Source organism: Rana temporaria, chromosome 5 (genome assembly GCF_905171775.1).
Source record: "Rana temporaria chromosome 5, aRanTem1.1, whole genome shotgun sequence".
Taxonomy (NCBI): Eukaryota; Metazoa; Chordata; class Amphibia; order Anura; family Ranidae; genus Rana; species Rana temporaria.
Window position 1 is genome coordinate 153564323 of NC_053493.1, and position 25405 is coordinate 153589727.

The 25405-nt window shown below is 42.5% G+C and overlaps 1 protein-coding gene across 1 annotated transcript in view; it reads right to left on the reverse strand.

The window, feature by feature from the left end:
- AVL9 (AVL9 cell migration associated) overlaps positions 1–25405 on the reverse strand; it is a 97591-nt gene that overhangs the window by 8286 nt on the left and 63900 nt on the right. The window contains exons 11-14 of the mRNA XM_040353262.1: positions 21836–22347; positions 13660–13794; positions 7833–8052; positions 5075–5192 (exon numbers count right to left, since the gene is read on the reverse strand). Of these exons, the coding sequence (XP_040209196.1) occupies positions 5075–5192; positions 7833–8052; positions 13660–13794; positions 21836–22347 (985 nt within the window). The remainder of the gene's footprint in view (positions 1–5074; positions 5193–7832; positions 8053–13659; positions 13795–21835; positions 22348–25405) is intronic.

Consider the following 25405-nt stretch of genomic DNA (forward strand, 5'->3'; position numbering starts at 1 on the left):
AAATGCACCTCACGTGTTTCTTTTTTTTTAATCCAACAAAAAAGTTTTTATTGATAAAAAAGGTGGTATACAGCGTATGGCATTCAACATTACACAGCAGAACCAAGATCACATTCGGCATAGATCAGTCCCAGCCGGGCACTCCATCACTGGGCACTCCTTCCACCCCCCGGTATACATTTCCCGAAATTACAAGCTTTATCCCACATTCACTCCCAACAACCTATCCATAACCAGATCCACCGGTGAAAGCCCCGGTGTATCCAGCCACGGAGCCCAAAGGTTCTCATATTTACGGTTGCTTCCCCTGTGCTGGTATATGAGTTTCTCCATGCGTAGCATTTCGCCCATCTTATTAATCCACTCCCTCAAAGTCGGGGGGGGTCTCAGATTTCCAGTGTACCATAATCAACTTTCTGGCCTGGAACAACGCCCTTTGCACCGCCTCCCTTGTGTACACCTCCTCAACAAATTCCTCCAACACCCCCAGTAAATATACTTTGGGATCCACGGGCATGGATACTCCAAATACAGAATTAACAGTACTCATCACCTCAGACCAATACTTATGCAGTTTGGGACATCTCCACAGGAGGTGTATGAGATCTCCATGGTCACGTTTGCATCGGGTACACATATCATCCGTTTGCATTCCCATCAATTGTAGCCTGTGCGGCGTATAGTACACCCTGAAGATAATGTATATCTGAGTGAGTCGCTGAGCCACATTCAGTGAGCAGGAGCTCACCCCCTGAAATATCTCCTCCCATTGTTCTCCATCCAATTGTCCCACGTCCCTCTCCCATTTTTCACTTACCATGACTGGGTGCTGTCTCAAGAAGTATTGTAGTAGGATGGCATAGCATTGAGAGATAAATCCCTTCGAGGAGACCGCCTCCCCCAGGAGATCAAACACCCACCTCACGTGTTTCTAGCTGTGATTGATCACATGATACAGACAGGGCCAATAACAGCCCATCTGTACCATGTGATTACCTGTGGCCAATCACAGCTAATCACAACACCGCACACTGAATGAATCAATTTCATTCCGTAAAAATAGCTGCTTAACAGTGAAATTCACTGGCATAAGCAATCAATGTGTAAAATAAATCCTGATCACTTTCCCAGAGCAGTACAATGTTATTATGTTAACACCGTATTGCTCTGGTCACAGTGGTGTTTTATTAAAAAAAAAAAAAAAAATTATATCCCGTCACCAGTCAGTGTCCCTGATCACCGCCACACCAGTTTTATGATGAAGTTGTACTGTATTAGTGGTAGTATGTAAAAGAAACAAAGAAAAAAAACATCTTGATGGAAAATTACAAATTCAAAAAATATCGCCATGCCTCTTACTAAATATCTTGTAATGTCCACTTTCCAAAAAAAGGGTAATTTGAGGGGATATTTGTACTGTCCTGGCATTTTTGGGCCTCATAAAAAAAAAAAAAAAATGAGACGAGGCTGTCAGTACATCAGTATTTATCAATGTCCATATAAATACAGAGTTGTGCTCATAAGTTTACATACCCTGGCAGAATTATTGATTTCTCAGATTTTTTTTCAGAGAATATGAAGAACACAAAAACATTTTTCACTCATGGTTAGAGTTTGGCTGCAGCCATGTATTAGCAATCAACTGTGTTTACTCTTTTTAAATCATAATGGCAACAGAAACTAGCCAAATGACCCTGATCAAAAGTTTACATACCCCATTTCTTAATACCATGTATTGCCCCCTTTGACATCAATGACAGCTTGAAGTCTTTTGTGGTATTTGTGGATGAGGCGCTTTATCTGCCAGATGGTAAAGCTGTCCATTCCTCTTGGCAAAAAGCCTCCAGTTCCTGTAAATTCTTGGGCTGTCTTGCATGAACTGCATGTTTAAGATCTCCCCAGAGTGGCTCAATGATATTGCGGTCAAGAGACTGAGATGGCCCCTCCAGAACCTTCACTTTATTCTGCTGTAGCCAATGACAGGTGGACTAGGCCTTGTGTTTTGGATCATTGTCATTTTGGAATGTCCAAATACGTCCCATGCGCAGCTTCCTGGCTAATGAATTCAAATGTTCCTCCAGTATTTTTTGATAACATACTGCATTCATTTTGGCCAAATTTCCCGTGCCTTTGTAGCTCACACATCCCCAATACGTCAGTGATCCACCTCCGTGTTTCACAGTAGGAATGGTATACCTTTCATCATAGGCCTTGTTGACGCCTCTCCAAATGTAGCATTTATGGTTGTGGGCAAAATGCAAAATTTTGTTCTCATCACTCCAAATGGCTTTGTGCCAAAAGGCTTGTCTGTGCTGTTTGGCATATTGTAAGTGGGATACTTTGTAGGATTTGCTTAGTAATGGCTTTCCTCTGGCGACTCTGTGCCTTCTTATTGTGCATCTTGAAACAGCCACACTACATGTTTTCAGAGTCCTGTATTTCACCTGAAGCTATTTGTGGGTTTTTCTTTGCATCCCTAACAATTTTCCTGGTGGTTGTGGCTGAAATTTTAGTTGGTCTACCTGACCGTGGCTTGGTTTCAACAGAACCTCTAATTTTCCACTTCTTGATTAGAGTTTGAACACTGCTGATTTGCATTCTCAATTCTTTGGCCATCTTTTTATATCCCGTTCCCGTTTTAGACAGTTCAACTACCTTTTCCCCACAGATCCTTTGACAATTCTTTTGCTTTCCCCATGACTCAGAATCCAGAAACATCAGTGCAGCACTGGATGAAGGATGTAAGGGTCTGTCAGGAGTCCAGAAACTCATTGACCTTTTATACACACACTAATTACAAGCAAACCGATCACAGGTGAGGATGGTTACCTTTTTAAATAGCCATTCAAACCCCTTTGTGTCAACTTGTGTGCATGTTATCAGGCCAAAATCACCAGGGTATGTAAACTTTTGATGAGGGTAATTTGGGTAGTTTCTGTTGCCATTATGATTTAAAAAGAGTAAACAGTTGATTGATAATAAATTGCTTCAGCCAAACCATAACAAACTTTTTTTCGCTCGTGTTTACCATTCAGGTTCTCTGAAAAATGGCCAAGAACCCATAAATTCGTCCAGGGTATGTAAACTTATGAGCACAACTGTGTGTGTGTGTGTGTGTGTGTGTGTGTGTGTATATATACAGTACAGACCAAAAGTTTGGACACACCTTCTCATTCAAAGAGTATTCTTTATTTTCATGACTATGAAAATTGTAGATTCACACTGAAGGCATCAAAACTATGAATGTAACACATGTGGAATTATACACAACAAAAAAGTGTGAAACAACTGAAAATATATTTCATATTCTAGGTTCTTCAAAGTAGCCACCTTTTGCAGCAGACACATCTCTAGAACTGTTAAGAGGAGACTGTGTGAATCAGGCCTTCATGGTAGAATATCTGCTAGGAAACCACTGCTAAAGAAAGGCAACAAGCAGAAGAGACTTGTTTGGGCTAAAGAACACAAGGAATGGACATTAGACCAGTGGAAATCTGTGCTTTGGTCTGATGAGTCCAAACTTGAGATCTTTGGTTCCAACCCCCGTGTCTTTGTGCGACGCAGAAAAGGTGAACGGATGGACTCTACATGCCTGGTTCCCACCGTGAAGCATGGAGGAGGAGGTGTGATGGTGTGGGGGTGCTTTGCTGGTGACACTGTTGGGGATTTAATCAAAATTGAAGGCATACTGAACCAGCATGGCTACCACAGCATCTTGCAGCGGCATGCTATTCCATCCGGTTTGCGTTTAGTTGGACCATCATTTATTTTTCAACAGGACAATGACCCCAAACACACCTCCAGGCTGTGTAAGGGCTATTTGACCAAGAAAAAGAGTGATGGGGGGCTGCGCCAGGTGACTACCTCTTGAAGCTCATCAAGAGAATGCCAAGAGTGTGCCAAGCAGTAATCAAAGCAAAAGGTGGCTACTTTGAAGAACCTAGAATATGAAATATATTTTCAGTTGTTTCACACTTTTTTGTGAGGTATAATTCCACATGTGTTAATTCATAGTTTTGATGCCTTCAGTGTGAATCTACAATTTTCATAGTCATGAAAATAAAGAAAACTCTTTGAATGAGAAGGTGTGTCCAAACTTTTGGTCTGTACTGTATATATATATATATATATATATCACAAGCACACATAGTATATACCATAGTTTGTGGACTAAATAATATACACTGATTTGGGTTATTTTCACAAAAAAATGCAGCAGAATACAATTTGGCCTAAAGGTATGAATCAAGAGGATTTGCAAAAATTTATAACAGAAAAGAAAAGCGTGTTTTTATTCCTCAAAACTGTCAGTCTTTTTTCATTTGTTTAGCAAGAAATAAAAAAAACACAGTGGTGATTAAATACCATTAAAAGAAAGCTCTATTTGTGTGAAAAAAAAAATCATAATTTTTTTTATATGGGTACAGTGTTGCATAACCGCGCAATTTCCAGCCAAAGTGCGACAGCGCTGAAAGCTGAAAATTGGCCTGGGCAGGAAGAGGGCAAATGTGTCGGTATTGAAGTAAATACCCTGCCCCTCTATTGATTCCAAATCAACTAATTTTACCTGCAGGAATTAATTAATTAATTATAGCCTAAAAAGGTCATATTGTGTAGGCTACTTTCACACTGAGGCGCTTTGCAGGCGCTATAGAGCTAAAAATAGCACCTGCAAAGCACCCTGAAAGAGCCTTTTCCCTCACTCCAGTGTGAAAGCCCAAGTGCTTTCACACTGGAGCGGTGCGCTGTCAGGACGCTCAAAGAAAAATCTGCTAACAGCATCTTTGAGGCACTGTAGGAGCCCCTGCCCATTGAAATCAATGGGCAGCGCCGCTGAACTGCTGTAGCGGCGCTTTGCAGGCGGTTTTAACCCTTTTACGGCCGCTATTGCCACAAAAACAACGGTAAAACGCCGCTAAAAATAGCGGCTCTTTACCGCCGATGGTGCAACACCTCAGTGATAAAGTAGCCTTAGATTGTATTTTCATTGACACACATTTTTGAAATCTAGCTATTTTCAAAGAATATCCTACTGTGCAAACTTTACATTTTTTGGCTTTCCCTTTCTTTTTACCTTGGAGTGACTTCTGCAAGAGCTGGATGTTTGTTGCTATTCCACACTCTATAGTTGTGTGTAATTTTCCACATTCCTACAAAGGCAGACCCATAATCAGACAGAATCTTCTCGTTGTCTGAAACAAAGTGAAAGAACACAAACCACATTGAAATAACTTGAGCAATTTTTTCATTTTTTGCACACATTTAAAAAATCATTTTAAGACTGAAGTAAATATTAGGGCAAACACAATATATTCCTCATTTTTTTTTAATGAAATATAAAAAGATGAGGTTGTGTCATGTAAGTAGATACCCAACATGTCAAGCCTTAAACTGAACATGTCTGTGAACCAGCGATAAACTTCGGCACACTATCTTTCATAGGGTGAAGCTTTAAAAGCCCCTACAGGTAATCAGTTTAGAGTTAACTGAGAATAAAAGGCTTAGAACTATTGCTCTTACACTGGCCTGCCAGCGATATGCAACATGTATAGAGGTTTTTGTGGGTTGGCTCCCCTGTTGTGTGCATGGGGGACGGTTTAAGTAACTTTAATTTTTTTACATTTCTTTTTTTAACTGAACTTTTTTTTTCCCATCACTTAGGCCCCATTCACACATCACTTAGCGGGAATGCAGATGTTTTGCCACAATTCCAAATCGCTTATATGTGAAAAAAGTCCCCTATGGGATGTATTGTTTTGGTGACAGATTCTCTTTAACACGACATCAGGGGTCTTAAAGACCTCATGATGTCCCACCTGACCTCTAATGAAACTAATAAGGGGCAGATCACATCCCCGCCCCCTGCCTCCTGGAAGTTCAGAAATACCCCTTGATCTGTGCATTATGGAAGGCTGTAAAAGAGAGCTGCTGATAAACAGGTACAGCTTTATGTATGAGGATTTTCGTCATCTCTGTAACACCTAAAGCTTGTCACTTCAGTGGGTATAATGTATGCAAGAAAGGCCACCACGATTCAAAATGCCCTTCTTTTGTCATACTGACCCTTTTGCCTCAATACTTTGTGTCACTGAACTGAAACAAGTATGTGCGCAAGAACTTCTGACCTGATCAGTATACTCGTTGATGATCAGTTATTCAGAGTATAGAAGCGTGTTAAAGCGGAGGTTCCGCGGGTTTTGCTTTTTTTTTTTAAATGTCCAAAGCCTGGTAACAGAGCTAGCTAGGTACTACTCACCTGCCAGCCGCTCCTACGTCCGTTCGCTACGTTTTCGCCAAAAAGGATACATTTAAAAAAAAGTCCTGGCCTTTTCCATTTTGCTTGTGGGCAATTTGAATCACACAAGCAAACACTTCCTGGATTCCTAGTCACATTACCCGGTTCCCGCGTCACGTCACACCCGAGCTGGTCTCCTGTGAGTGTTGCAACGTCACACCCAGGAAACCTTGCGCACAGCATCCAATTACGCCTTGTCTGGGAAAAGGAGCGACATGCCCACTCCCCGCAGGGAAGAAGACCCGGAAGTGAGGCTGAAGACAGGTAAGTGTTCAGATCGGAGAAAAAAAGACAACGGTATGTATTAAGGCTGCAGACATGATTCGTATGAAGTTAAATTTGAGGGTGAACCTCCACTTTAACCAGCATATTAGCCAGCAACTAGCATTTTCATGTTAACAATGGGTCTCCATGTTTCTCTTCAGAAATGTTTACTTTAAAACTGAAGGTTATCAGGGGTTTTATTCATTCATCCAAGAGGGATGACAATTATTAAATTTAAATTGGGTACCAAAATCCACTGGGTTGTAGCCAGAAGTGTATTTAGGTTTTGTGCTGCCCTAGGCCTGACTAAACTCGTGCATCCCCCAATTTAAATATGACCCACCCCTTCCTGTCACAGCCACACCCCTTGCTGTTTAAGACCCGCCCTGAAATTTTCAAGTTGGGACACTAGTTCTAAGGGCCTGGTAGGGGGGGGACAATGGATTCCTTTAATTTTCATGCATTTCCTCTCACTTCCTGTTTGGCTATGGGACAGAAAGTGAAGGGAAATCTCCGCAATGGGACAGAGATGGTAAAAAATAAACTAACAGGGGCTATAACCCTCCCTTACTCTATCCAAAATGGAAAAAAAAGTGTTGCCTATAGTTCTACTTTAAGCACATATTTCTGATCATTTTATGGTGAGGACTAAGAAGATATAACCATGCCAATGGTGCAGCAGAAACATATAGCACAGTGAGGAAGGTTTGTGGTCCAGGATGATAGTACAGTCAAAACTAGAAGTGGCGCGTGCCCCCCCAAGGTATGGAATGCCGACCGTCCGGATACTGAAGGCAGTGTGGCGGGTTTATGGGGCTCTAGACTAATTTGCCTAACAGCGTAGCGCAAGCCGGCTGGGACTCGTTTCGTGCTGTCCCCCTGCAAAGTCCTGCTCTAGGCCTGGGCCTTGTTGGCCTAGGCCAGGATACAGCATTGGTTGAAGTACAAATGCAGCCTAAATCCAAACAGAAATATTTTCCCAACTAGAATACAACTAAAACCATTCTTTCTGTGCACTTGCAAAAATGACTCTGTAAATATTGGTTGTGCTAAAGCCAAGTAGGTATGTGATGCATACCTACATAATGGAATGATTTGGATGTCACTGCCTACTATCCAAAGATTAGTAATAAATCCTTTGGGTTTTTTTTGGATTTCAGTTCATAAATGGTGCAATGTACATATTTCATAATTGGGGAAGGAATACTGTAGTTTAAATTTAATAAACAAAACATAAAGACACCATTGTCATTGCAAGATTAAGTTACACTACCTGGTTGCGTTGTAGCAGACAGCAAAGAATGAAGGTAAAGCGCAAGTTGTGCCCTGATCCATTCATCACCACCCTCCCAGCCTGTTCCATCAAGGAAAACATCATCCCGGTTTTCAGTGACATGTTTTACTAAGTGGTCAATGAAACGGAGGTCAGCTGTTGTTGGGTTTAGCACCTTCCTCAGCTCTGGGTCATGAATAGTGATTCGTGCTTCTTCAACCTGGATTTCCAATACAAAAATAAAAAAGGCTTAAAGTTATTCAACATATACCATAACCACCTCAAATTTACAGGAAGCAAATTGGTCCATGGCTTTACACAGTGCATGCGTTCATAACAACCTGGCATCAAAATGCACATAAATGACGTGGTGGAGAAGTGTTTCAGGCTTGTATTGCCATCTGTATATCCATTGGGGAAATTCAGGATTCCCATTTGTCCTAGTAACCACTGTCATTGGAACAGAGAGTGATGGGATAACAAAAATAACTTGATTGAAACTGGGACAGGAATAAAAGGGAAATCCTATAAGGACAGTTCCAGTGACAACAAAGAGGGTATTGCTACTCACATCACAGAGGTTGTTCCTTAGGGTAGATTTAGACGTACATCTAACTCTACCCTTTCTCTGAAGAATGATCCACTTTACATTGTGGGTCAGATGCTACCGACAATCAGCGAGGTGAGGAAGCGATGTGATGCCTACTTTAACCAGTTTTTGCAGACAAATGTGATGTAACATAGCGGGGCATTTGCAGCACTACCCCCTTGCCTGGATTTGTGGCGTTTGTCAGGCTTGTTACCTGCTGATCGCTGCATATCTGACCGTAGCATGTAAACATTCCTGTCCTTAAGGGAGACTGGCAGGCAGCAAAAACATGGTTTAATCGTGCATTTTTACTTCTCCCCCAAACGCACGTCTAAATGGATCCTTACTCTTTGTTGAGTCTGCAGGAGAGAAAGTAACGGAAGTTTTCCTACATGGGACAAAGACAAAAAAAAAAAAAAAAGTGTTTCTAGACATTCTCTACCCTATCCAAAAATAAATAAAAAATGAACTGCAGGCAACTAGCTAAATGTCCAGATAAAAAACAGTTTGTACAGAGTATATATAGGGACTGCTTTATCTCTCAATCTACTTCTGTCAATCTAGCTCAGAGATTTACACTGCTCCGCTACACAATACAGCCCTGTTTTGTATCTACTGCAGTTAGGTAACACTTACAGGTCTTGTACTATACCCAGCTTGTGACTGGGCAGTACAGGAAAGGTAGCAGACCAATCAGCTAAAGTGGCTGTAAAGGCTAAAGGTTTTGTTTTTTTACTTAAAATGCATTCTCTGCATTAGGGTAAAAAAAAAAAAACAAAAAAAAACAACAACTTATATTCTCATCTTTTCCCCCTCAAATACTTACCCGAGCCTGATCTCGATCCAGCGCCACATCCGACAGCAGCTGCGCTGTTCCCCCTCTCACTCCCTCCTTACTTGACCATTGGCGCCTGCTGCTGTCAATCAAATCCAGTGATGAGGGAGCGGGGGGCCAGGACTAAGTTACTCCGTTTGTCAATGAACACAGAGAGTGCAGCTTGGGATCGAACCCCCACATGTGCTACTATAGAAAGCAGAATCCTTTGGTGGCATATGGAGAAGAGGAAGAGCCCAGAGCGGTGGCAGGGGGTCCTGAGAAGAGGAGAATCTGGTCTGCTCGGTGCAAAAACCATTGCACAGAGCAGGCACAAGTATGACACATTTTTTTTTTTTTTTTTTTTTATAAAAGAAGGAAAAAAAATTACTTTACAATCACTTTATTCTCTCTATTGCTGCGCTTTCTACAATCAGCGTGCTCCTTGTCAGCAGAATAACTGGTGGGATCCTTATTCTGTTTAGGTGGTAATGATGCAACAATGACTACTACATTAATTTGTATAATTTATTTATTTTTTATGTAAATCGCCAACTACTTGCTGACCAACAGCCGCAGTTATACGGCGGCAGGTCGGCTTCCCTGCGCGAGGTCACGTAGATCTACTTCACCTCGCAAAGCGGGCACTAGGGGCGCGTGCGCGCCGCTGTTGGCCCGCGCGCCCCCCGATCCCGACGCGTGTGCCCGGCGGGTGCGATCACCGCCGGGGGCACCCGCGATCGTTCGTTACAGAGCGAGAACCGGGAGCTGTGTGTGAAAACACACAGCTCCCGGTCCTGTCAGGGGGGAAATGAGCTATCGTCTGTTCATACAATGTATGAACAGCGATTTGTCATTTCCCCATGTCAGTCCCACCCCCCTTCAGTTAGAACACACCCAGGGAACATGATTAACCCCTTCCTCGCCCCCTAGTGTTAACCCCTTCACTGCCAGTGGCATTTTTATAGTAATCAATGCATTTTTTATAGCACTGATCGCTATAAAAATGCCAATGGTCCCAAAAATGTGTCAAAAGTGTCCGCCATAATGCAGTACCGATAAAAATCGCTAATCGCCGCCAATACTAGTAAAAAAAAAAAAATTATTAATAAAAATGCCATAAAACTATCCCCTATTTTGTAAACGTTATAACTCTTGCGCAAACCAATCAATAAACGCTTATTGCGATTTTTTTACGAAAAATATGTAGAAGAATACGTATCGACCTAAACTGAGGAAATAAATTGTTTAATATATTTTTGGGGGATATTTATTTTAGGAAAAAGTTAAAAATATTGATTTTTTTCAAAATTGTCGCTCTATTTTTGTTTATAGCGCAAAAACTAAAAACCGCAGAGGTGATCAAATACCACCAGAGAAAAAATACTATTTGTGGGGGGGAAAAAAACACCAATTTTGTTTGGGAGCCACGTCGCACGACCGCGCAATTGTCAGTTAAAGCGACGCAGTGCCGAATCGCAAAAAGTGGCCTGGTCATTGACAAGCAATAGGTCCGGGGCTGAAGTGGTTAAGTTTTAAAGGTTTAAAATACTGCCATTATATATCTTTTTGGATGATCTATATACCACTGTTACATGATAAACTGCAGTTTCTCCAGTGCTGAGAGTTCAGGAAGGAGGAGATTTTCACTCCAGCCTATATACACGCCCACATGTCAATATCATGTGACCTGGCTAGCTCTGAGAACAAGAAACTGTCCTCTCCAGCATAAAAGACAACTGAGCATGTGCAGGTTGGCTACCCTGCCTGTGTTAGCTGGCCTTTCACTGATAGACAGTGCAGGAGGGGGAGGATCTGTGCATACAGGATAAAACAGCATTTTTACACAATGCAGGGGATTAAAGTTCCACAGTGAGTATAAAAAACATGCTATTCTGCATATACAGACTGATTTTACTGTTGTGGGTTTAGTAACACTTTAAGCACAACTAAGGAGGTCTTGTTTGGGTGGATGGGTTGTTGCCGCTATATAAGCACAGACTGAAATGTAACGCTACATAAAAAATGTTACTCTCAGAAAATGCACGTAAACAGTTTTCAAGATTTTAATGTGCAGCCTAAATACTGACAATTTACATTTACAAAAATAGATTTACAGTGATTTCTAGACATCAGGCCAGCTCTGTGTTTTATCATGTGCATTTTACTGACCATTCCTTCCATATCAGACCAAGGCAACAACTCCTATAAATATGATCTATCAACTGTGCCCGAGAGGAAGTGATGACCTATTTCTGATGTTGGAGAGCAACACCCACCTCCCCCTTTTACATCAGCCACAGAAATCCATATAAATAATTTAGTATTCAGAAAATATGCATTTTAAGATTCTTTTATCTGTGGTTTAACAATCTTTAGACTACATCAGTAAAATTCCTTAGTACCTACACAACATACAAAATTATATATATATATATATATATATATATATATATATATATATATATATATATATATATATATATATATATACACATATACATACATATACATGTTATACTTACCTGCTCTGTGCAATGGTTTTGCACAAAGTCCCCTAACCGGAGCTCCAGACACCCTCCACCACCAACGGAGTAACCTCATGGGAATCAATTTCCATCTCCTGAGCCTTACTGTCTGAGTCCACAGATACAGACAAGACCCTCACAGGGAGCATCATTTTACCAAGGTTAAAGAGGAACTGCAGTCTGCTCATATAATTTGTAATAAAAACATCTTTGCCATTCTGAAGCTTCCCTCCAAGCACTTTGCATATTTTATATATACTGTACAGGCAGTCCCAGAGTTATACGGGTGTCCGGTGCACAATGATTTATATAGGCCTCCCTTATGATGTCACAGTCCCATCATGTTCCGGTACCTACCCACGTGGGTAGGTACCAGAGCATGATGGGACTGTGACATCATAAGAGAGGCCTATATAAATCATCGCGCACCGGACACCCGGCATATCAGCGGGAAGAAGCGTTGAGTCAACATGGGAAGAAGACAGAAGAAGACAGAAGAGCGGGCTGGCCGCTGCTAGTAATCGAGCTAACACACGAAGATAGCGGTGGCCAACCCTGAAGAAGAAGGCACCGGAGAGCGAGCGGGAGAAGAACCGGGGCCGAGATGACAGCGGAGAAGACCCCCGGTGAGCGGAAAAAGAAGGCCCCCCGGTGAGTGGAAGGAGGCGGCCCCCCCTGCTGACTAATAAATTACTTTAAAAACCCTGTGTTGTGTGTTTATTTTCTTTTACACTTTGCCTCCAGGTGAATGGGTAGGGGTACGATGTACCCCATATTCATTCACCTAGGGTGGGGGGCCGGTATCTGGGGGCCCCCTTATTAAAAGGGTCTCCCAGATTACGATAAGCTCCCCGCCCGCAGACCCCGACAACCAACGGCCAGGGTTGTCGGGAAGAGGCCCTGTCCTTATCAACATGGGGACAGGGTGCTCTGGGGTGGGGGGGGGGCGCATTGCCCCAAAGCACCCAACCCCCCCATGTTGAGGGCATGCGGCCTGGTATGGCTCAGGAGGGGGGGGGGGGGGGCGCTCGCTCGTCCCCACCCCCATTCCTGGCCGGCCGTGTAGCGTGCTTTGGATACGGGCTGGGTATGGATTGTGGGGGGGACCCCCACGTCGGTTTTTCGGCGTGGGGGGGGGGGGTCTCCTTACAACCCATACCAGACCTAAGGGCCTGGTATGCCCCTGGGGGGGGGGGGGGACCCATGCCGTTTTTTTATTTCAAATTGGGCGGAGTTCCCTCTCAGGATTCATACCAAATGCCGCAGCTAGAATTGGCGGGAATCCAAGTCGGATCTCCCGTCACTTCTATGACGGCTTTGTCTCCATCGCGGCAAGCCAGCTCGGCGCTGGCTCCCGCGATGGGGCTCATAGGTGGTCAATCTCGCTGACAAAGGGAGCGAGATTGACACAATATCGCGGTCACCTACTGTATATGTTTAGAAATTGATTCATCCCAAATTTAACATAAGTCTTGATTGGTTTATCAAGCTGTGCACAATATGACATTTTGTCTGTGCCATCGATTTAAAGTTTGAGTTAGAAGATCTGTTTGTTTTGAGAAGGAAACACCGTAATTAACCGGGCCTATTCTGGTATGTCTCTCCTTCATGTAAAAATCATAATTTTTTGGCTAGAAAATTACTCAGAACCCCCAAACACACACATTATATATATATATATGACTCAATTCCCCATCTCCCCCCCCCCTCCTTGCGACCTTGCGAACTCTCATGAGAGAGAGCTGTGCATGATGTCATAAGCCTAGGCTTTTTACCAGACAAGAAACAGGAAGTGGGATGTGTAAGGTATTTACTGGCAGAAAAAAAAGCAACGGCAGAAAATTTAATAGTCTCACAACATACAAGTACTGAGCTGAAATTTGAGTAACCGCTTACCTCAACAATGGCATCACTCAGGTGTTTCTGTTGTCGGAAAAGTATGTTGGTAGCTCCAGCCACAAAACCACGTATGCTGACATCAGAGAGAAGATGATGCTGCTGCAGTGCCATGTATGGCAAACACAGGTAACCCTGGAATAGTATTAAGTAAAATGTAAAAAACTAAATTGAATATGCTTATTTTTTGGTGAGACTTTTGTGAAATAGCGTCCACCCAAGCTGAAAAATGCAGTTCTCCTTTCCCACCACTGATCTGTGAACCTGTTATATTTTTCCCGATTGTTTTTTGTACAGCACGTACACTGGAAAAGAGCGAAGGTAAAAGCATACGTCCAATCATGGTCTGGTACAGACCTTATAAGTGAATATTTTTCTGACTACATGCTTTATCATTTAGGGTACACCATATGAAACCACTTAAGCCCCGGACCATTTTGTTGCTAAATGACTGGGCCACTTTTTGCAATTCGGCACTGCGTCGCTTTATACCGATACATAAAAAAAAGTTTTTTTCTCAGTTTAGGCCGATACGTTTTCTACATATTTTTGGTAAAAAAAAAAAAAAAAAAAATCGCAACAAGCATTTATTAATTAGTTTGCGCAAAAGTTAGAGCGCCTACAAAATGGGGAATAGTTTTATGGCATTTTTATTAATATTGTTTTTTTACTAGTAATGACCGCGATCAGCGAGTTTTATCATGACTGACATTATGGTGGACACATCGGACACTTTTGACACATTTTTGGGGTCATTGTCATTTTTACAGCGATCAGTGCTATAAAAATGCACGGATTACTGTGAAAAGGACACTGGCAGTGAAGGGGTTAACCACTATGTGGCGCTGTAGGGGTTAAGTGTGCCCTACCTAGTGAGTGTTTCTTACTGTAGGGGGGATGGGCTGTGTGTGACACGACACTGATCTCCGCTCCGATTACATGGAGTGGAGATCAGTGTCATTGTCACTAGGCAGAGCGGGGAGATGCTTGTTTACATTAGCATCTCCCCACTATCTCTCCGTGAGACGATCGCGGGTTACGGCAGCGTGCGTGCACAATGGCACTTCCTTAAAGGGGACGTATTATATACATCCTTTTGCCCAGGAGGGCCATTGTGTCGATGTAAATGTGCGTGCGGCGGTCGGGAAGCAGTTAATATGGTGGGTATTCTGCGGCTTCCTTAGGATGGTGAACCCCCTATATCATGCACACAAATGACACGGTTTATTTTTAATTCTTTGGTTGGTATCCTTGGGTTAATTCACTTTTTAAACCACCTTACATGCCTTAAAATTGTCTATGAGTCACATTTATCATGCAAGGTCAATAAACATTGAAAAAAATAACCACTTTAAAAGCATTTGAACTAAAAACTTTCAATTCTTATTCAAATATAGGATATGACTTATGTTACATATGTCCATATGTTACATATATACATTTGTCCATAACACTGTCCATAATTCATTTATTTTCTGCAACCAAGAGGTTAAAAAAAAAAAGAGCCAATTACCCCATCCTCACATTTGATGCGGATGGGGGAATCCTCCCATTGAGCTGAACTCCACTTTGTTCTAGAAGTGGGACAGGAGGTTCCTATTATACTGACGGAACACAACGCTGTATACTGTATTTAGCTGAAGCTGTATACAGTTTATATGGCACTCCCAGTCGCTGCAACTGTTAGTAAATGGAATAGTTCATTTGGACCAGCTTATCTACCCGTCAGACAATGTTTTTTAAAAACAAAAGTGTACTTCTGTTTTAACACAAATTCACTGTCCTACCACATTATTTACTTTGCCCTGTACCAGGTTTGTTCTTTAACCACTTGACAACTGGGCACTTAAACACCCTTAATAACCAGACCAATTTTCAGCTTTTGGTGCTCACATTTTGAATGACAATAACTCAGTCATACAACACTGTAACCAAATGAAATTTTTGTCCTTTTTTTCCCACAAATAGAGCTTTCTTTTGGTGGTATTTGATCACCTCTGCGGTTTTTATTTTTTCCGCTAATAATGAAAAAAGAACGAAAATTTTGTAAAAAAATGAATTTTTTTTCATTTCTATTATAAAATTTTGCAAAAAATTAATTTTTCTTCATAAATTTGGCCTAAAATGTATACTGCTACATATCTTTGGTAAAAAAAAAAAAAAAATTGGGTTATTATTTAGTCTGGGTGAAAGTTATAGGGTCTACAAGCTATGGTACCAATTACTGAAAATTGATCAATTTGATCACATCTGAAGTACTGACAGCCTTTCTCATTTCTTGAGACCCTAACATGCCAGAAAAGTACAAATACCCCCTAAATGACCCCTTTTTGGAAAGAAGACATTCCAAGGTATTTAGAAAGAGGCATGGTGAGTTTTTAGAAGTTGTAATTTTTTCCCACAATTCTTTGCAAAATCAAGATTTTTTTTTTTTTTTTTTCACAAAATGTTCATATTCGCCGGTTATTTCTCACACAAAGCATATGCATAACACTAATTACACCCCAAAACACATTCTGCTATTCCTCCCGAGTATGCCGATACCAAATGTGTGAGACTTTTACACGGCGTGGCCACATACAGAGGCACAACATGCAGGGAGCACCATCAGGCGTTCTGGAGCACCGAGACCAATTCTGACATTTCTCTCCTACATGGAAAAATCATCATTTATTTGCTAGAAAATTGCATAGAACCCCAAAACATTATATATGCTTTTTTAGCAAAAACCCTAGAGAATACAATGGCGGTCGTTGCAACTTTTTATCGCGCACGTTATTTTCGCAGCAATTGTTCGAATGCGTTTTTTTGGAAATAAAACGGTTTTGTGCTTTTAAAAAAAAAAAACATTAAAGTTAGCCCAATGTTTTTGCATAATATGAAAGATGAAGTTACGCCGAGTCAATAGATACCCAACATGTCACCCTTCAATATTGCACACGCTTGTGGAATGGCGCCAAACTTCGCTACTTAAAAATCCCCATAGGCGACGCTTTAAATATTTTTACTGGTTACATCTTTTTAGTTGGAGAAGAGCTCTAAGGCCAAAAGTATTGCTCTTGCTCCAACGTTCGCAGCGATACCTCACATGTGTGGTTTGAACACCGTTTTCATATGTGGGCGGGACTTACGTGTGCGGTCGCTTCTGTATACGAGCACGCAGGAACAGGGGCGCTTTAAAAAAAATATATATTTTTATTGTTCATTTCACTTTATTTATTTTAGTTTGATATGTTTTTCACCAAAAATAAATGTTTTGATCACTTTTATTCCTATTACAAGGAATGTAAACATCCCTTGTAATAGGAATATAGCATGTTCCTCTTTACAGTGAGATGTGGGGTCAATAAGACCCCACATCTCACCTCTAGGCTGGGAAGCCTGAAAAAAAATAAAAAAAAATAAAACGATCCTGGTTTCGATCGTAGCAGTGAGTCAGAAGAGGCACCAGAGGGAGAAGGGAGGGGAGACGTCCCCTTTCGCCTCCCGTAAGAACGATCAAGAGGCAGAACAGCCGACATGATTGTTCTTACGGTGTAGGGAATCGCCGGCTGAAAAAAATGATATCTGAATGATGCCTGTAGCTGCAGGCATCATTCAGATATCCCTGCACAAAGTCAAGGACGTCATGACGGCCGGCGGGCAGGAAGTGGTTAAAACGCATTTTTTTCCCAGAGTATTTTCTGGGTACTGCAGAGTATTAGCCGGGGTATTGCAGAGTATTGGTGTTGGGGAATTGCAGAGTATTGGTGCGGGGGTATTGCAGAGTATTTGTGCGGGGGTATTGCAGAGTATTGGTGCGGGGGTATTGCAGAGTATTGGTGCGGGGGTATTGCAGAGTATTGGTGCGGGGGTATTGCAGAGTATTGGTGCGGGGGTATTGCAGAGTATTGGTGCGGGGGTATTGCAGAGTATTGGTGCGGGGGTATTGCAGAGTATTGGTGCGGGGGTATTGCAGAGTATTGTGTGGGGGGTATTGCAGAGTATTGTGTGGGGGGTATTGCAGAGTATTGGTGCGGGGGTATTGCAGAGTATTGGTGCGGGGGTATTGCAGAGTATTGGTGCGGGGGTATTGCAGAGTATTGGTGCGGGGGTATTGCAGAGTATTGGGGCGGGGGTATTGCAGAGTATTGGTGCGGGGGTATTGCAGAGTAATTGCGCAGAGTAATTGTGCAGGGGTATTGCAGAGTAATGCAGAGTATTGCCGGGGAGTAATGCAGAGTATTGCCGGGGAGTAATGCAGAGTATTGCCGGGGAGTAATGCAGAGTATTGCCGGGGAGTAATGCAGAGTATTGCCGGGGAGTAATGCAGAGTATTGCCGGGGAGTAATGCAGAGTATTGCCGGGGAGTAATGCAGAGTATTGCCGGGGAGTAATGCAGAGTATTGCCGGGGAGTAATGCAGAGTATTGCCGGGGAGTAATGCAGAGTATTGCCGGGGAGTAATGCAGAGTATTGCCGGGGAGTAATGCAGAGTATGCCGGGGAGTAATGCAGAGTATTGCGCAGGGGGGTATGCAGAGTATTGCGCAGGGGGGTATGCAGAGTATTGCGCAGGGGGGTATGCAGAGTATTGCGCAGGGGGATATGCAGAGTATTGCGCAGGGGGATATGCAGAGTATTGCGCAGGGGGGGGATGCAGAGTATTGCGCAGGGGGGGTATGCAGAGTATTGCGCAGGGGGGTATGCAGAGTATTGCGCAGGGGGGTATGCAGAGTATTGCGCAGGGGGGTATGCAGAGTATTGCGCAGGGGGGTATGCAGAGTATTGCGCAGGGGGGTATGCAGAGTATTGCCGGGGGTATGCAGAGTATTGCGCAGGGGAATATTGCAGAGTATTGTAGGGGGGGTATTGCAGAGTATTGTAGGGGGTAATGCACAGTATTGCAGGGGGTTTCAGGGATGGCTGAGCAGGGATGGATGGATCTGTGACTGCAATAGTCACAGATCCATCCACAGCGCTGCTGACACCCGCGCTCTCCTCTCACACTGTACCGCTCGGTACAGAGAGAGGAGGGAGGAACCGGCGTCATCAAAAGATGCCGGTTTGTTTACATGTGATCGCTCCGTCATTGGACGGAGCGATCACATGGTAAACGGCCGCTATCAGCGGCCGTTTACCGCGATTCGTGATCGGCCGGGTCCTCTGGACCCGGCGGTCACGGATGTTCCCGTGTGCGCGTCCCAGGGGACGCGCGGGAGACGGACTCTGGGAGGACGTACATTGACGCCCTCCTAGAGTTAACCACCCGCCCTGTAGACGTATATTGTCTATAGGGCGGTTACCAAGTGGTTAAGAGCTAGAGGATCTTATATTATGTGTGAGGGGCTCTCCAACTACTTCATCTACCTGCCTAAAGACAAGTCCTTACCCTCACAGGGAGCAGAATTATACCAAGGTTAAAAGTTATTTGAGTTGCCATACTTATTCACTGCTGTTTTTTTTCTGTGCAAGTCAACCAGAGGCTGAACGTTTTCAATGAGTTTTCCACTTTAACCACTTAAGCCCCGGACCTTTAGGCAGCTAAATGGCCAGGCCAGGTTTTGCGATTCGGCACTGCGTCGCTTTAACAGACAATTGCGCGGTCGTGGCTCCCAAACAAAATTGGCGTCCTTTTTTCCCCACAAATAGAGCTTTCTTTTGGTGGTATTTGATCACCTCTGCGGTTTTTATTTGTTGCGCTATAAACAAAAATAAAGCGACAATTTTGAAAAAAATGCTATATTTTTTACTTTTTGTTATAATAAATATCCCCCAAAATCATATATAAAAAATGTTTTTCCCTCAGTTTAGGCCGATACGTATTCTTCTACCTATTTTTAGTAAAAAAAAAAAAAAAAAAAAAAAAAACGCAATAAGCGTTTATCGATTGGTTTGCGCAAAAATTATTGCGTTTACAAAATAGGGGATAGTTTTATTGCATTTTAATTTTTTTTTTTTTTTTTTTTTACTACTAATGGCGGCGATCAGCGATTTTTTTCGTGACTGCGACATTATGGCGGACACTTCGGACAATTTTGACACATTTTTGGGACCATTGTCATTTTCACAGCAAAAAATGCATTTAAATTGCATTGTTTATTGTGAAAATGACAGTTGCAGTTTGGGAGTTAACCACAGGGGGCGCTGTAGGAGTTAGGGTTCACCTATTGTGTGTTTTCAACTGTAGGGGGGTGTGGCTGTAGGACTCTCCCCGTTCTTCAGCTCCGGGGAGCGATCGCGACGGAGCGGCTATAAACAAATAGCCACGCCGTCGTCCCGGATCGCTCCTCGAGGGAACCCGACCGCCACATGTAGCGGGGGGGGGGGTCCCGATCGGACCCCCGACCCGCGGAAAGGCAAGGACGTACATGTACGCCCATTTGCCTGTACGTGCCATTCTGTGGACGTACATATACATGCGGCGGTCAGGAAGTGGTTAACAGAAAAGACCGTTTACTACTTCAATCCCCACCCTCTACACAACTTTAAATTCATGTTTGCAGTTTTCACAATAAATACACAGGCCTTGTTCAAACACATGGGTTTGAAAAATGCATGCCACATAAACGCGTTTTTAAAAAGTTCTTTCAGACAACATGTGAAACAATCAATCAGTGAGCTATTAATACTAGCAAGTAAATATTATGAATAAAGTCTTGTACACAAGAAGGACCATCAAACAGGCATTCTGATAAAACCAGCATCTGATCAGCCAATGGCTACGAGTGCTAATCAGTGTTGTTCTGGCGGGGTGCAGCCTCTCTGTCAGAACACAAAGACACAACGGGGGAGATCGCGGCAATAACGTCGCTTGTGTTAGTAGGTCGATCTCTCCATCTTCATTCACCCGCTGGGTTGAATGAAAACAAAAAACTACTGGTGTGTATTATAGTGTTTGTTAACCCCCGAAAAAAAAACAGATTAAACAAACAGCTGCCCCTCTCTAAACTATGAAAAAAAAAAGAAAAAAAAAAACTGTCTGAACCTGCAACTTCCTGTATCCCCCTTTCTGTGTGACCACAATAATAAAGCTGCTTAGCCCTGACCACCATACATAGGTCTGTCACCCGCAGCCCTGCTCTGCCCTCCTTCGCCTCTCTCCCCCTCCCTTCCTGCCCGTTTGCACTGTGTTCTGTGTCCGTCTCCGCCCCCCACCGCTAATTTGTACAATAAAAATTTTTTTTAAAATGGTCACTGCCAGCCCCTCTATTATAGTCAGGCATACCACACTGTATAATAGTCTTATACAAAAACGAGGCATGTAAATATCCTTTTGGAATGATCTTCAGGACAATCACAGGACTCTCGGCCGGTTTGCAGGGCTACTGCAGGAGAAAGCCGAGTGGCCATGTGACCTCCCTGGGTGATGTCAAAGGGAAATCTCGGCCCCTTCAACAGAAGCCATGTAACGGATGAAAAGCGGCCACAAGTCATGTGAGCGGCCAGAAGATCGCTCTAAAAAGGTATTTTTCATGTACAGTGTGCCAAGCCTAGCTCTAATTGGAGGGGCTGGCAGTGTTTTTTATATATGGGCTAACAAACACTTTAACGCTTTAGAAAGAAACCATAGTTTAACTATGGTTCTTTATAATTCACTATAGAAAGATTTCCACTCGCGATCTAACAGGGCCAGTAACAGAACACTTCCTAACATATGTGCCGTTTATCATCCCGTTTTTATTACTTCACCAACAAGCAAATTTTTAAATTGCACTGTTCTTACACAGTGCGGTGTCCTGCGTTTTAATGCACTGGCTAAATGGAGATCACCACTAGGACACACAGAAAACAATTGTTTCCACTACAATGCAGTGAGCTGCGATAAAATGCATTCAATTACAGAGTATAGGAAGGGGTCGCATGTTACTCTTTAGCAGAGCAATGCACTGTGCAGCAGTAACGTCAGCAAAGTTTCATTTTGAAAAAAATAAATAAAATAGGGATCTGTGTGATCCCCCGAAATGTGCACCACACACTACTGCCACTTTACTGACATCATCATCTGCAGCTGCTGTGAAAATATTCTAAACGGCACAAGTTTACAAGATGTTTAGGTGCACTGCTCTGCCCAATTGGCCCTACGTATATACCACCTAAAACACCTCAGTCACGCTTCTCGGTCATGGCAATTCATTTTTTAAAGAAGTGCATTCTGACTAACAAGCATTGTGGCTCTTCACTGGCTGTTATACTAACCTTTGTAAAAATTGCTAAAGGCATTCCATACTTGTCCTCTTCTAGACCAGATATCAATCCAGGGACAAATACCGACTGGCCTGCTTTTGATTGCGGCTGAACAGTAATGGGAACACTTCCTGATGTTACAGCGTCCTTACTAAGAGTTTCAGATTGCCCTGGCCCCAAATTCCATACTTCCCCTTCATCTATTGGAATACATTCTTCTAGGATGCTTGGATCCAGTGTTTCCCAGTCACTCTCAGTCGATTCAGGAGATGTACGAGATGGAGGCTTCAGATGTTCAATACTACCATTTAAGTCCACTCCAGGCTCAAACACTGGTGCTTCCGATTTGTTGTCCTCTAAAAAATGATTGTTTTTAGTTTCAATGCTCTCATCTTTGGAATTAGGGCTTTCTAGGGAAGCTGCAGGAATATAGTCCTGAGATGTTGAAGAGAACACCTCTTCATCTGCAACACTCTGTCGAGGCCTGTACTGAGAACTGTCCGTGAGCCCATGCTCAATCATGCCTTTATGATTAAAAAAAAAACAAATTGAAATATATACTTAAAGCATTAGATTTTTTTTTTTTAAATCAGTATTTCATATCAGCAAAAGAACCCTACATTTTCCCAAATATATAACACACACACACACACACACACACACACACACACACACACACAGTAAAAAAAAGTATTGAACACATTACCATTTTTCTAAGTAAATATATTTGTAAAGGTGCAACCGACATGACATTTTCACCACATATCGTTGGCAACCCATGCAATCCATCCATACAAAGAAACCAAAACAAATACGCCCAGAAATTAAGTTATGTGTAATTAAATAGAATGACACAGGGAAAAAGTATTAAACATAGGAAGAAATGAAGATGCAAAAAGGCATGGAAAGCCAAGACACCAGTTATTAGTAATTAGAAAGCAATCCTGCCCCTTGTCAGTGCAAATGAAAATCAGCTGGTTCAGTCTCAACTAATGGCCTATAAAAAGGTGTCTCATTACCAAGGTGTCACACAAGAAACATCTCATAATGGGTAAAAGCAGAGAGCTTTCTTAAGACCTTCACAATCTTATTGCTGCAAATCATACTGATGGCATTGGTTACAGAAGGGTTTCTAAACTTCTGAATGTTCCAGTGAGATTGGTGGGGCAATAATCTGGAAGTGGAAAGAACATAATTTCAACATAAACCGGCCACGACAAGGTGCTCCGCGCAAGATTTCTGACAGAAGAGTGACGAGAATTATCAGAAGAGTTTCTCAAGAGCCAAGGACCACTTGTGGAAAGCTTCAGAAAAACCTAGAGTTAGCAGGTACAATTGTTTCAAACCGCCATGGCCTGTATGCATGCTCATCAGAGAAGATTCCATTGCTGAAGAAAAAGCATGTTGAAGCTCATTTAAAGTTTGCTGCACAACATTTAGCCAAGCCATTAAAATACTGGGAGAATATAGTCTGGTCAGATTAGACCAAAATGTAACTCTTTGGATGCCATAACACACACAATGTTTGGAGATCAAATGGCACTGCACATCACCCCTAAAACACCATACCAACAATAAAGTGTGGAGGTGGGAACATTGTGTGGGGCTGTTTTGCAGAATATGGTACTGGCAAACTTAATTTTATTGAAGGAAGGATAAGTGGAAACATTTACCAAGACATGCTTGGTAAAAATCTGCTGCCATCTACCAGGATGATGAAGATGAAACAAGGGTGGACATTTCAGCAAGACGATGATCCCAAACACAAAGCCAAGGAAACTCTCAATTGGTTTCAAAGACAGACAAAGCTGCTAGAATGTCCCAGCCAATTACCTGACTTGAATCCAATAGAAAATCTATTGAAAGAAGATCAGAGTTCATAGAAGAGACCCACGGAACCTTTAAGATTTACAGACTGTTTGTGTGGAAGAATAGGCCAAAATCACACCTGAGCAATGCATGCGTCTAATTTCTCCATGCAGGAGGCGTCTTGAAGCTGTCATTACCAACAAGGGATTTTGTACAAAATAGTAAATACATTTCAGTTAGCGTGTTTAATACTTTTTCTCTGTGTCATTCCATTTTATTACACATAACTTAATTTCTGAACTTATTTGTTTTGGTTTCTTTGTATGTATGGATTGTTACTGACACGTGGTGAAAAGTTCATGTCAATAGCACCTTAAGAGCCGGTTCACACTAGGGCGACACAACTTCCAGCGCGACTTTCAGAGGCGACTCCGACACGACTTGAACATGAACCACAGGGCGATCTGGGGCGATTTACAACACGACTTGAAGTCGTCTCCAGGACAGGAGACTTTCCAGTGGCCAATAAAACAACAATCAGCTCTGGGAGAGGGAGGGGGAGGGAGGGGTGCAGGAGATGTTTCCCTGAGAAATGTATGTTATCTTCCTGGAAAGTAGCTTCAGTTAAGACAGTGATCCGACTTCTGAGGCGACTTCCATTGAAATCAATGGGTACAAATCGCCTACAAGTCGGATTGAAGTAGTACAGGAACCTTTTCTGAAGTCGGATCGCCTTGAGTCGTGTGTATTAACACCGCTCCCATTCACTTCCATTGTTTTTCTCTACAGCCTTGGGACGACTTGAGGCGACATGAAGTCGGATCGCAAGTCGCCCCAGTGTGAACCCGGCTCTTAGAGATATATTAAACTAGAAAAATGGTGGCATGTTCCAAACGTATTTTAATATATATATATATATATATATATATATATATATATATATATATTATACACACACACATTATAATATATAAATTATATTAGTGTGTGTGTGTGTGTGTGTGTGTATATATATATGTATATGTATATGTATATGTATATATATATATATATATATATATATATATATATATATATATATATATATATATATATATATATTAGGGCTGTGCGTTAAACGCAATATTAACGGCGTTAACGCAAACCCATGTTAACGCCGTCAATATTTTTATCGCGCGATTAACGCGGGAGCGCTCGGGGTGGACGTGCAGAGTGTGCAGCGGCGCGGCTTACCTTCTCGCTGGATTCACAGGCAAGTTACTCACCTTGTCCCTGGATCCAGCGATGCCACCCCGCTGTGTGATCGGCGATGCCACCCCGCTGTGTGATCGAGCGGGTCCTCCTCGCTTGGCGGGTCCTCCTCGCTCGATTCACAGTGTCTGTGTGCCGCCGATCTCCGTTCCCTGCGACGTTACGACGCACGGGAGCGGAGAACGGCGCCAAATTCAAAAAAGTAAACAAACACAATACACACAGTATACTGTAATCTTATAGATTACAGTACTGTATGTAAAAAATACACACCCCCCTTGTCCCTAGTGGTCTGCCCAGTGTCCTACATGTACTTTTATAAAATAAAAACTATTCTTTCTGCCTGAAAACTGTAGATTGTCCAAAAGTGTCCCTTTATGTCAAAAATGGTTTTAGATCAGCTAGAAAACAGCGATCATAAATTATAATCACTTGCAGAATTGTGCGATATTTGTGGGGAAATTCGTCATAAATTAGATAGATTAATCGTGAGTTAACTATGACATTAATGCGATTAATCGC